General features: G+C 42.5%; 1 protein-coding gene across 3 annotated transcripts in view; it reads right to left on the minus strand.

The window, feature by feature from the left end:
• Positions 1–7,938: 7,938 nt before the first annotated feature.
• The window catches only part of rnf4 (ring finger protein 4), a 56,655-nt gene continuing 51,316 nt past the window's right edge, over positions 7,939–13,277 (minus strand). For all 3 annotated transcript variants that reach the window (XM_048527215.2, XM_048527212.2, XM_048527214.2), the window contains exons 7-8: positions 12,523–12,601; positions 7,939–8,283 (exon numbers count right to left, since the gene is read on the minus strand). In XM_048527215.2, coding sequence (XP_048383172.1) covers positions 8,134–8,283; positions 12,523–12,601 — 229 coding nt within the window. In that variant the 3' untranslated portion in view covers positions 7,939–8,133. The remainder of the gene's footprint in view (positions 8,284–12,522; positions 12,602–13,277) is intronic.

Consider the following 13,277-nt stretch of genomic DNA (forward strand, 5'->3'; position numbering starts at 1 on the left):
GAACCCCTTTGGCCCAACAAGTCCACACTGGCCCTCATAGCATCCCATCCCCCAAAACCCACCTAACCTACACATTCCTGAACACTACGGGCAATTTAGCATGGCCAATCCACCCAGCCTGCACATCTTTGGACTGTGAGAGGAAACAAGAGCACCCAGGCCGTGTGCAAACTCCAGACAGACAGTCACCTGCAGGTGGAAGTGAACCCTGGTCCCTGGAACTGTGAGGCAGCAGTGCGAACTACTAAGCCACGGTGCTGTCCACTGTTACAGGCCTTAATTGCTTCATCTTGTATTCCATTTTCTTTCCCCTGTTTAACCTGTTAGTCATTCTCTGCTGTTCTTAATATGTTGGTGAATCACCTAACTTTTATACATATTTGCATGGTTATATGCTTTTCAGTTAATTTAATCCTTTCCTGAACTTGTTTAGTTTATCACAGGAGATTTTTTTAAAGCTTTTTTTACAGGAGCGATAGACTTATTCTGAATATTCTAAAGATATTTCCAGAAATGTCTCTAACATGTCCCTTGATATCTGGTATATAAGACAATTTAAAAAGATCTTAACAGAGATAGAAAAAGAAAAAAAATCATATGAGTGACTGGTTGAGGAATGCGAATGTACTATCACCATGTCTGTGGAATACACAAAAACAGGATTGGGGAGAGGTTATGCACTTTGACAGAAAGAATAGAAGAGCTGATTATTATTTAAATGAAACAACCATGGAAAGCTGCAGAGCAGAGAAATTCGGGTGTCCCCTCACACAAATTGCAATATGCCAGCATCTGAGTTAGGCAGATAATTGGGTGGCAAATGAACTGGAGGCCTTTATTTCAAAGAGCATAAAATTAGGAGGTATTGCTAAAAATATACAAGGCACCAGTCAGACCACACTTGTTGAGATACTTTGGCATTGGACAAGGTCAGAAGTCATACAGCACCAGGTTATAGTCCAACTGGTTTATTTGAAATCACGAGCTTTTCTAGTGCTGCTCCTTCATCAGGTGAAGGGAAGCGCACAAGCACAGAACTTATAGGCAGAGAGACCAAAAGATCATACAAATGGTGTGAGTGGAGTGTTAACGGGCTGAATCACAGTCCAGACAAGGTTCACCTAGTTGATTCTGGGTATGGATGTGGTTGAGCGGTTGACCTTGTACTCATTGCAGTTTAGAAGACTAAGAGGAGACCCCTATTAAACTAGATAAGATTCTTGGAGAGCTTGATTTGGTGGGATGCAGAGAAGTTGTTTCCCTTTGCCGAGGACCAGACAGCATAATCTGCGAGTAAGTGATCATCCATTTAAGACAGAGACGAGCAGAATTTTTTTTACCCAGGGGCCAGAATCTGAATTCTTTACCACGGAGGGCTGTGGAGACTGGGTCAATAAGTATTCAAGGTTGAGATAGACAGATTTTTAATCAGTGGGGGAATTAAGACTTATACAGGAAAATGAAGTTGTGGTTTGTTAGATCAGCCATGATCTCAATAGCAAAGCAGGCACATTGGGTCAAGAAGCTTGCTGCCACGTATTACAGTCCAATACTTATCCCAACAATATCCTACACAGACATTCAACCCCAATTAAGTGTCACTCCTATCTTAAATTTTTAATTTCTTACTTAACTGATGAGGTTGCAAATCTTTCCTGTCAATAATTTTCTATACTTTTCCTGGATATGATGTTACACTACTGTGTCTCACTGTGATCCAGACATCACTGACCTTACTGGACTGAAATTCATGAAAAGCCCTGTCTACTTACACTGCTAAAAGTTTCAAAACTTCTTTCTTTCCAGTTCTGAAAGCTTAGACTGCCCCAAACTAAACCATTTCCTTCTGCGAGGAGCAAACTCCTCAACAGAAACCCGAGTGTGGCCCCTCAGATAACAAGGTGTGGAGCTGGATGAACACAGCAGGTCAAGCAGCATCTTAGGAGCAGGAAAGCTCAGGCCTCGACCCTTCCTCAGGATTTGTCTTTCTGAATGTTGTATTACCTTGAGTAGTTTATCTATTAAATTTAATTTAAGTCACATACTTTCTTGGAAATGATGATGGCTTTGAACTTGCTCTTCAAAATGATTTTCTTACTTTTGTGGAAAGAAATAAGTCACAGTCACAGTTCTGAAAACTCAAAATGTCTCCTTCCTCCACTTCTGAATTAAAGTTCCCAAATAACAGCATCGTGCCACAAACTTTCGTCACATTACTTACCTTATTACCAGCAAATGTACCTACCGCATATTTTATGAAGAATGTTATAAATAGTCGAGGACCTAGTCTTGGTAATTACAGCTTTCCAAGTTGAAAATGATCTGTTAAGATTGTTAAAAAAAAATTGCATCTCTTGGCAGTGTTAGCAAGTTGCCAAGCTGAATTGAAAAGTGGGAGGACAAAGGAAACAAAAAAAAGTGCTAATAAACTGAAAACAGCTCATTTGGGTGCAGTGAGAAACTACAGGAATTTGTTCCAGATAATTTGGTAGATACATCATGAATCTACATACGCTCACATATTGATATTGACAATTTGCTACACAGCTGGAAGAACTGCCTTCTTGTAGATGTGCTAAGCCTAGGCCCTATCTCTAAATTGAATGTTAAAACATCACAATTACTTCCAGGAAGAGCAAAGTTCTCCTTCGTGCCCTGACCATCACTTACCTGTCAAACAACAGCTTTCATCCTAGCTAGCTCTCATCTCATTTCTGGCAACGACACAAGTTGACTGCGCTGCTTCCTAACGAAGTGGATATGCTTGAAGAGGTAGCTCATAGCTGAAAACCAACATCCTGAAGTTGTGAAAGGTGCCACATATACATAGATTTTTTTGCATTACTCAAGTGCAAGAGATTCCTACTGTGCTAGTGGATAATCAGAATAATTGGATTGGAATAATTATGAAGTTTTCTTTGGAATGGCAAAGGGACAGAAACTATCTACGCAATTCGGCCATCCTGTGGTTGACAGCATTTCTACGGTCTGTCATATTTCGCTGTATTTTCATAGACGTCATATACTTTTGGATGCTTCTATGTAGAATTTGCAACTTCTTCCTATTGAATTTTAACTGCTAATCCACACAGAGCTCTGACAGTTGGGAAGTGTAGGTATACAAAGGGATTGAGGCGCCCTTGTCAATAAGTCAATGAAGGCTAATATGCAGATGCAGCAAGCTAGTAGGAAGACTAATGGAATGTTAGCCTTTATCAGAAGAGGATTTTTGAGTACAGGATTAGTGAAATCTTGCTTTAAATATGCAACAGCTTGGTTAGACTGTACCGAAAGTACTGTGTGTAGTTTTTGTCTCCTTATTACAGGAAAGTTATGACTGCTGTAGAGGGAGTGCAATGAACAATGAAGGTTCACCAGACTTGTTCCCAGGATAGCAGTACTACACTACAAAGACAGGTTGAGCAAACAGGGCAATTATTCTCTAGAATTTTGAAGGATGAGAGGTGAAATGAGTGAAACTTACAATACTTAGGGATAGACAGGATAGATGCTGGAGAATGTTCTCTCTCTGGTTGGTGAACATAAAACTGGGGGCACTGGTTAAAAACTAGGGGATGCCACCTATATTAAAAGATGGGAAGAAACAATTTTACTCCAAGGGTTTTGAATTTTTGGAATTCCCTGTCAAGAGGTGTAGGGGCGCTCAGTTTTTGAGTATGTTTAAGTTAGATATTGATAGATTTCTGAAGATCAGTGGCACACAAAGTTACAGGTTGGAGTGAGGAGGAGGCAGTGTAATAGCTGCCATAGTCTTATTGATTGGCAGGACAGGCACGATGGGCTGAATGGCCCACTCCTGTTCCCATGTTGCTCAAATTGGGATAAGCCTTAGCTTTACAAATAGAGGAATGGCAATGAATGAATTATTCCACAGAAAGCTAGCATGCAGTTGATGAGCTGAATGATTGCCTTGTATGCCACAATGACACTAAGTCATAGCTGGAATAATGCATGGACTCCTGGGCACAGGGAAGAGGCAATTGTCGTGAAGAAAGAAACACATATTACTAGCAAAGATTGTGGAGTTGATATCCATGTTGCCTTTCCTTTTGTTGGTTTTCAGTACATCCTTGCAGTGCCTATTCTGTCCTCCTGTGTCTCCGCTGAGTTGGAAGCAGCTAATCTGCTTTGGGAACCTGGTGTCGGACCTAAGCAAAGGACTGACACAAAGAAGCTGCCAATGGGTGATCATAGTCTTGATGGTCATGACGTTCACCCACTCCTGAATGCTGCAAGATGATTAATAAAGAGAAGTGTGGTAGAATTCTTTCCTACAATGAACTGAAGGGTATGATGCAGATTCAACAGTTAAGTGCAAAAGAAAATTAGATAAATAATTCAATGAAGAATTACAGTGCTTTGGGAACAAAGGCAGGGGAGTGGAATTAATTGAACAGATAGGGAACTTTCAGGTTGTGCTGTTCCTAACAACTGGCGCCATATCCTGACTAGTAAATACATTATTACTTCTTGCTCACTAGACTAAAATCCATTTATTCCCTTCCAAACAACACTCTGGTTTGCTCACAAAATAGGTCTGCAGGGCTTCAATGAGACGACTCACCACCATCTCCTAGAGAGAAAACTTGGGATGGTCACTAGGTCTTATTAAAATTATTGAATAGATCCAACTAGAAGCATGTGTTAGATGACCTCCTGTGCAGTATCATCGAGGATTTTGGGTAAGGTTATATGTAGTACTGCCTCTTTTGTGCTGAGGCGCTCTGTAGTATTTGCTTTGCTCACATTGTCTCAATGGTGATTTGTCAGGGTGTTCAATTGATTCTGCTCCTGACTTCACTCAATGCCCAACACATCCTTTTGTCAGCGGGTCACCAGAGGGAAATTCTCCTCATTCTGCACTCCTCAGGAATCATCAAGACTTTGCACGTGCCACCAACGTTCTCCTGAAATCACATTTCTCAGCAGAGATTTGGTCCTGTTTTGTAACTTTTACAGCTGTCACCAGAGTTCCATTCCAGTGACTTAAGTACTAAAACAGTACTGCACCATAGTGCCAGTCAAAGTACTTAGAAATACTGTTTTTCAGATCAGAGGTTAAACCAAGCTCAAATTTCTCAAGTTGATATTACAGACCCCATTCCTCTAACGCCCTGGCCAATATTGACCCCTCAAAACACACAATCATGATCCAATTAGTAACGCATGTTTTTGTAACTTTGTACTCGAAGGAAATCTGCACAGCAACAGTAATTACATCACAAAAGGAACACAGTTAGCATTTCAGATCAATAATCTCATCCTGAGGTAACATACCTAAGACCGTGCATGGCACCTCATCACAAATGTACAGCATTATGTTGGACACTGTGGGGGAAGCTTGACTATGTTGGGCAGATTAGTGTAAAAGTGATCATGTACACATTAGACAGAGTATGCCATTGTTTTGTATATGGAATGGTATAACCCTGGATGCTGAAATTGGCACCAGTTGTTTTGCAAACAAAGCTTAAAACTAATCCAGTTAAAACTGTTCCAGTACATCTCTATTTGGTGGGCATTGATTCACAATTCCTATGCCTTACTCTGATATACAGAAATGGCCCAGCAAGTTTGGAAAAAAAAATGCACGATTACTCACAACCAAAATGCTAGGATACTGACCGCTTGATAACATTGACAAAATATCTTGGTCTGCACCCACCTGTGCTCATGGAGTGTTTGACTATTGGATACAATGTAGTAAAGATGAAATGTAAAGCTCTTAATTGTAGTCAGCTTTTGTAGATTAACTTTGAAAAGAGTAACCCTATCTTCTGTCACATTTCTCAATCATACAGCAAGTTCATAACTTCATACAACGTTACAACCTAAATTAAGTAAAGGTAGACCACATCATCTTATTCCAAACATCTTAGGGCAATTCAGGCTCAATATTCATAGGACACAACAGAAGCGAGGACAGGTCTCCAATACCATCAGTCTTAATAGCTGAATAGTCAACAAGTATTCATTTGGTATTGACCAGAGTTATCAATCCCCAATTACACCTTTGAATTGGTCCTAGAGTAGTGTTCTCCATGTACAAACAAAACCAGTACATTCCTGATACACTTTCTAGAAATAGGCATATTGATAGAAACAGTGGTCAATCTGTAGACTGGCACATTCTGATACTTTCAGTGCTGAATTAATGCATCAACAGTAATATTTATTGGAAACAGACCAACCAACCAGGATGAATCAAATGGTGGAAGAGCATTTGCTTCAAGTGTGCCGGGTTGAATGATACTCAAACCACACTTTGTAGATTGTGTTGCAGTTCACCGTAACAACACTGCGAATTGTGAAAAACACAACAGCACCCAATGAAAAGGTCAATGATTCACAAAGCCCAAAAAAGGAGAGCAACCCTTCCCAAAGGAAAATCAAAAGTGGGTCATTGATGTTTTTCAATTTTGGGATGGTACTGCTCATTACTCTCTTTCAATGCAAAACTGGTTTAAAATCAAAAACAGGACAAGGGTAGGATTAAAAGGTTTTGTATCTGCTGATGAGATGTTGAGCTGCAGAGGCGAGAGGGGGAGTGCTGGTTGTGTGGTTCATAACTTTCATCCGAGATGCTAATTCTCTCAGACATACAGAGATAATTGAACTCTACAGGGAAGAATATTCATGATCAAATGAAAACAAAGGATTGGAGCAAATACATAAGAAAAGGGCATGATGAGATGAGATAGGATGAGAGAATGCCTGAGCAGTGTGCAACCAAATGAAAAGGGAGCAAGAAATTCATCTCAAAGAGACAAAAATGGGATGAAAATCATTCATGGAATAATTTTTTTTTAAGCCCACCCTTCTTTTCCAGAAATGTCCACTTTTTGTTGTGGAGATGGTGGTCACGGGATGGGAGGAACAGCTTCTAATTGGCATAGAGTATCTCAGCTTAGGGCATTCTGGTACTTTATTACAAATGAATAAAACACTCTGCACAAAGATTCACAATGAAAACAGATACTTAACCAATTATTCAAGATACTTTGATTGCAACAGTTTTAAAAATTAATTTCATCTTTATTTTTTGCAAAGGATCTGAATTTGAACACATGAAATTTGATTTGTTTCAACATAAATCTGCAGTTCCCAGATATTTGTCATCTCATTGACAAGGAGCAGTCTGACGCTGCAAAGTGTAACCAGAGGAACTTTTGGTCAAAAATACTAGTGATTCAGATTTCAGTTACAATAAAAGATTAATTTAAAGGAAAACAAAAATCAGCAAAATATTCCCAAAACTTACAATCATGCATAGAAGTCGTCCTTGCTCACCACAATATCACCTTCTGAAACCCAACTTTCAGCATATGTAAGGCTTTGAAAGATTTCCTGAGGAAATTCAGAATCAAAAACTTGGTGTTCTTTGTAACTGAGTTGCATTTCCCCCGCCCTTCGGTTTATTCACTGCCCACTGTCCTGGTATTTTTCACACGTGATGCACGCGCCACTGAAACACAAAGGCACCACCAGTGCAGGAACTGGATCAACCGACGGTGCTTAGTATTAAGGAGAGTTGGTCTGTACGTTGGTAAGGTGGGTTTGCAAGTCAATATAATGAAAGACCACAAACAAGGATTACAAACCTTGTGCAGTGATTACCTGTCATGGGCCTGGAGCACAGGAAAATACAGAGCGAATGGACGAAAGGGGGGAGGGAACGAACGGACGAAAGGGGGAGGGAGGGAGGGAGGGAACGGACGAAAGGAGGGAGGGAGGGAACGGACGAAAGGAGGGAGGGAGGGAACGAAAGAGCGAACGAGAGAAAGAGAGAGGCCAATAAAAAGAGAGCAATACATACAAAACATACATCTGAGTTAGTTGGTGACTGGAATATGCTGGTGCTTTGTTTTATTTCTTGCCCTCCCTTCCCCTCATCCCACCCACCCACCCCCGTCCCCACAGCATATTAAATAGAGCCAGTTGACAGGATCAGATAGTGACAGATGGACAGCTGATGGTGTGTGCATTTTGCAAATGCGTTTCAGTCTCCAACAGGAGCCACCCATTTCTTCAGAGAAAATTGAAGAACGCAAGAGGATTTCAATGCGGCCAGCACTTTGTTGGGTACATAAAGTTCAGGACAAGACCTTGCAGTCAAATGTAAATTGGATGATACTGGCGAGTGTTCAATTTCTTTCTGCAAGTCGGACACATGTGTGAATTTTTGAGACTGTCCCGGATGCATTGGCTGCAGAAAACGTGACCACATTTTGTCGAGACGATAAGCCTCCCACTTTGAACAATCTAGAAAAAGATCAAAAATAACAACATTTGGTGATACAAGCAATAGATGGAGTAAGCTATTCAGCCCTTCAAGCTGATGGTCTATTAAAAAGGATTGTGGCTAATCTTATTGTAGACTTAGCTTGACTTCCTTGCCTCCTTCTGGTAACCACTGACTCCCGTGTCATTTAAATTTCTAACTCAGCTATGAGGAATGATCCAATGACCTTTACCTAATGGATGACAGCATTCTAAAGATTAATGATCCTCAGAAGAAATTACTCATTTCCATCTCTAAACAAAGACTGATGTTTACATCTTCCCCAAGTCCCATTCTCTCAGCAGCAACCCTAAAAAGCAACCTCAATCATCTCTCATTCTTCTAAACTCCAGGGCTCGTCGGTTTCATTGACTTTTGCTTTTTCTTAAAAAAAACCATGCACTTTTTTTGCTGCTTCATTTACTTCGTCTTAAGTTTAACTTACTTACCTTACATGAGGTGCACACTGCGCAGTGTGGAGTTGTTTAAGCCAGCACAAAGAGGGTGAGAGGGATCCCTAGCGTTGATGGCATATGAGTGAACATAAAACAGTACAGCACAGTGCAGGCCCTTAGGCCCAAGACATTGTGCCGACCTATTATCTTACTAAGGCCAAACTACTCCGCATATCCTACATTTTACTATCCTCCATGTGCCTACCCAAGAGTCGCTTAAAACTCTCTAAAGTATCTGACTCCACTACCGCTGCCAGCAGCACGTTCCACAATCCCACCACTTCGTATAAAGAACCTACCCCTGACATCTCCCCTATACCTTCCTCCAATCACCTTAAAATTATGCCCCCTCGTAACAGACATTTCCGTATTCATTGGCCATTCCTAATTGACTCTCATCTGCCCTCTGGGCAATCACACATTGCTGTGGGTCTGGAGTCACATGTAGACCAGACAAGCTAAGGACAGGAGATGCCTTACCTGAAGGGCATTAGTGAACCGGTTTTTCTCCCGCTAATTGGCAATGGGTTTTCTGATCATCGTTAGGCTACAGATTCCAGATTCTTACTGAATTCAAATTCCACCACCTGCCATGGCGGGATTCGAACATGGGAACTATGTGGGTCTTTGGATTAACAGTCCAGCGATAATACCACTAGGCCATCGTCGTCTCCCCAGTCAGCAGCGAGACCAGGAGCTAGTGATTTCTTTTACAGTTATTGCAAGATTTGCCTATTTTGATGTTTCATTCTCCTTCTAATTAGGAAGGTAAATGGAATGTTGCCCTTAACTTACCCACGCAGTGACTTTGAGAGATTCAAGTACAATGATGCCCAAACTCCCTCTGTATCTCAGTGTTTTGCAATATTTTTCTCCACTCAAATAATATTCTGTTTTATGATTGTCTCTGCCAAGGTAGACAGCCACACATTTTCCTCTGCCAGAGTTTTGCCCATTCAGAAACAGCGTTTTTCCTTTTGGAGACCCCATGTCCTCATCCCAGTTAACTTGCCTGTCTACCTTTGTCTGGCCAACAAATGTTGAAAAAAGAAACAAACACTGTCTCTCCACATTTAGGTAGAAATATACAGAGACCAGAGTCCTAGAGGAGCATAGGGCTGTTCTCATTAGAGCACGATGAGTAGCAGTCCAGTAAGGGGTTGCGGGAGGGGGTTGCAAATGTGGGAGCTTCATTATGCACATTAGTTCAGTTGGCTGGATGGCTGGTTTGTGATGCGCAGTGACGCCACCAGTGCAGGTTCAATTTCCACACTGGCTGAGGTCACCACCACCTCATCTAAACCACCAATAAAGGTTACACTACATGAAGGTTCCAGCACAGATTCCTTTGGGGCTCTGGTTGTTAGTTTGCAAATCTGACACTTTTCCCACTAAATGATCAGTCACTCTTTTCTTATGTAGTGCTTTGGTGAATGCCTTTAAGAAATGTAAAAGTACTAAAACATCACATCTACTGATTCTCCTTAATACCATTGTGATGTTTAAAACTCAAAGAACTCTAATAAATTTGACCCAATGACCTGTTTTGCTTGGGCTACTTAATGTCAAACTTGTTCAAATATGGTCTTGATGTCAAGGGCAATCACATTCACCTTTTTCATAGAATGTCTACAGTCTCCCTCTGGAATTCACCTAATTTGTTCACACTTGAACCAAGGCTGTAATTAGGTCAGAAGCCAAGTTGTCTTGCGAGTGGGACAGAGCATACCTACGGACGGTGATGGCACTGGCGCCTGACAGTGTGTAATGAATGGGTCTGTATGACTATGCAAGGTTGTTGCATCACTCATGAGCAGGACAGCATTCTCAATTTCAGCGCTAATCCTCAAATCACAGTGAGGAAGACTTTGCAGGGTTGGAAAGGCTGAGGCTGCTCAATTGATGTCAGATGGTCCATCTGATTTCATCACTTTGGGAGAATTTTGTATGATTGAGAGGCTCGTTAGGCCATTTCAGGGGCAGTCAAGAGTCAAACACTGTCATGAATCTGGCATCACATGTAAGCCAGGCCAGATAAGGATGGCATCAGAGATAATGGGAACTGCAGATGCTGGAGATTCCAAGATAATAAAATGTGAGGCTGGATGAACACAGCAGGCCAAGCAGCATCTCAGGAGCACAAAAGCTGACGTTTCAGGCATAAACTCTTCATCAGAGAGGGGGATGGGGGGGAGGGAACTGGAATAAATAGGGAGAGAGGGGGAGGCGGACCGAAGATGGAGAGTAAAGAAGATAGGTGGAGAGAGTGTAGGTGGGGAGGTAGGGAGGGGATAGGTCAGTCCAGGGAAGACGGACAGGTCAAGGAGGTGGGATGAGGTTAGTAGGTAGATGGGGGTGCGAGGAAGGGATGGGTGAGAGGAAGAAGCGGTTAGGGAGGCAGAGACAGGTTGGACTGATTTTGGGATGCAGTGGGTGGGGGGGGGGGGGAGAAGAGCTGGGCTGGTTGTGTGGTGCAGTGAGGGGAGGGGATGAACTGGGCTGGTTTAGGGATGCAGTGGGGGAAGGGGAGATTTTGAAACTGGTGAAGTCCACATTGATACCATATGGCTGCAGGGTTCCCAGGCGGAATATGAGTTGCTGTTCCTGCAACCTTCGGGTGGCATCATTGTGGCAGTGCAGGAGGCCCATGATGGGCATGTCATCAAGAGAATGGGAGGGGGAGTGGAAATGGTTTGCGACTGGGAGGTGCAGTTGTTTGTTGCGCTCAGTTCGCAACAAACAACTGCACTTCCCAGTCGCAAACCAGTTCCACTCCCCCTCCCATTCTCTTGATGACATGTCCATCATGGGCCTCCTGCACTGCCACAATGATGCCACCCGAAGGTTGCAGGAACAGCAACTCATATTCCGCCTGGGAACCCTGCAGCCATATGGTACCAATGTGGACTTCACCAGTTTCAAAATCTCCCCTTCCCCCACTGCATCCCTAAACCAGCCCAGTTCATCCCCTCCCCCCACTGCACCACACAACCAGCCCAGCTCTTCCCCCCCACCCACTGCATCCCAAAACCAGTCCAACCTGTCTCTGCCTCCCTAACCGGTTCTTCCTCTCACCCATCCCTTCCTCCCACCCCAAGCCGCACCCCCATCTACCTACTAACCTCATCCCACCTCCTTGACCTGTCTGTCTTCCCTGGACTGACCTATCCCCTCCCTACCTCCCCACCTACACTCCCTCCACCTATCTTCTTTACTCTCCATCTTCGGTCCGCCTCCCCCTCTCTCCCTATTTATTCCAGTTCCCTCCCCCCATCCCCCTCTCTGATGAAGGGTCTAGGCCCGAAACGTCAGCTTTTGTGCTCCTGAGATGCTGCTTGGCCTGCTGTGTTCATCCAGCCTCACATTTTATTATCTCAGATAACGATGGCAGATTTCTTTCCCTAAAGGACATGACTGAAACAGACAAATTTTCACAACAATCAATTGTGGTGTAATTGTTCAATTTTTAATTCTAATGACAATCAATTTATTCAATTCAGTTTGCACCATTTGCCGAGATAAGATTTGAACCCTAGTCCTCAGGACATTATTAGTGCCTCAATCCAGCGACTGTAAGTGGTTCAAAGTAATATTCAAAATAGAATTTAATATATATTTTCTCTAAGTTATCAGGCCATGGGGAAACAAGCTGGACTCTAAGGCCAAACTGAGAGCTAGCAAACATGGGCTGAGTAGCCTTCTCTAACACTGAAACATTTGGTAGCAGAGACAGATAACAATTTCATTTCTCCATTGATACATTACCTCTGTGTAACCATCCATACATATAGGGCAGCTAATTGTTCCTGAACCAGCTCTTCGGTGAGCAAGATTTTGAACACATCTGTCAAAAACAAAGAAACAGACATGGCTATGTAAGGTTGTTGCTTCACTAGTCATAAGACAACGGTCCCAATTTTATTCAACGAACAGCAATTAATGTTATTTGTTCACATTCTGTCCCTATCTCCTTAAAGAAACTGACTGTCCAGGAATGGCACGGTCAAAAACAGAACAGCCAAGGCAAAATATTAATGGTTGCAAAGAATTAGAAGGCAAATGGAGCTGCAACAGACGGCAGAAGCAGAATGTTCAAATAACATCTTGCAACATCTGAACATTTTTCCATCAATTCTGCACCAAATGAGAAGCAACGTCACCCTGACTAGGTTTATAGTGTGAAAGACTACAGTCTGGAGGTCTCTGAAACAGCATTTCACATGTGTGCCAAAGTTTGTCGCCTCTTCCGTAAGTCCAGCAAGTATGAAACAGCAAGTCATTCTGACCTTGAACCAGGGCATCACTCTATCATCATTTGATCCAAATCCTCGAGCTCCCTGCCTAAAAGCGCTGCTAGAGTAGTCTGGAGCAGGGTCTGCAGCAGTTCACCCCAATTTCCTCGAGGGCAGCGGTGACCAACCATGCACCACAGGGGTCAGTGCTGGGACTTTTGCTGTTTATTATGCACGTTAAATGATTTTGATACAAATGTAGCAGGTATAATTAGTAAGTTTGCAGAT

Source organism: Stegostoma tigrinum, chromosome 3 (assembly GCF_030684315.1).
Source record: "Stegostoma tigrinum isolate sSteTig4 chromosome 3, sSteTig4.hap1, whole genome shotgun sequence".
NCBI classification, from domain to species: Eukaryota; Metazoa; Chordata; class Chondrichthyes; order Orectolobiformes; family Stegostomatidae; genus Stegostoma; species Stegostoma tigrinum.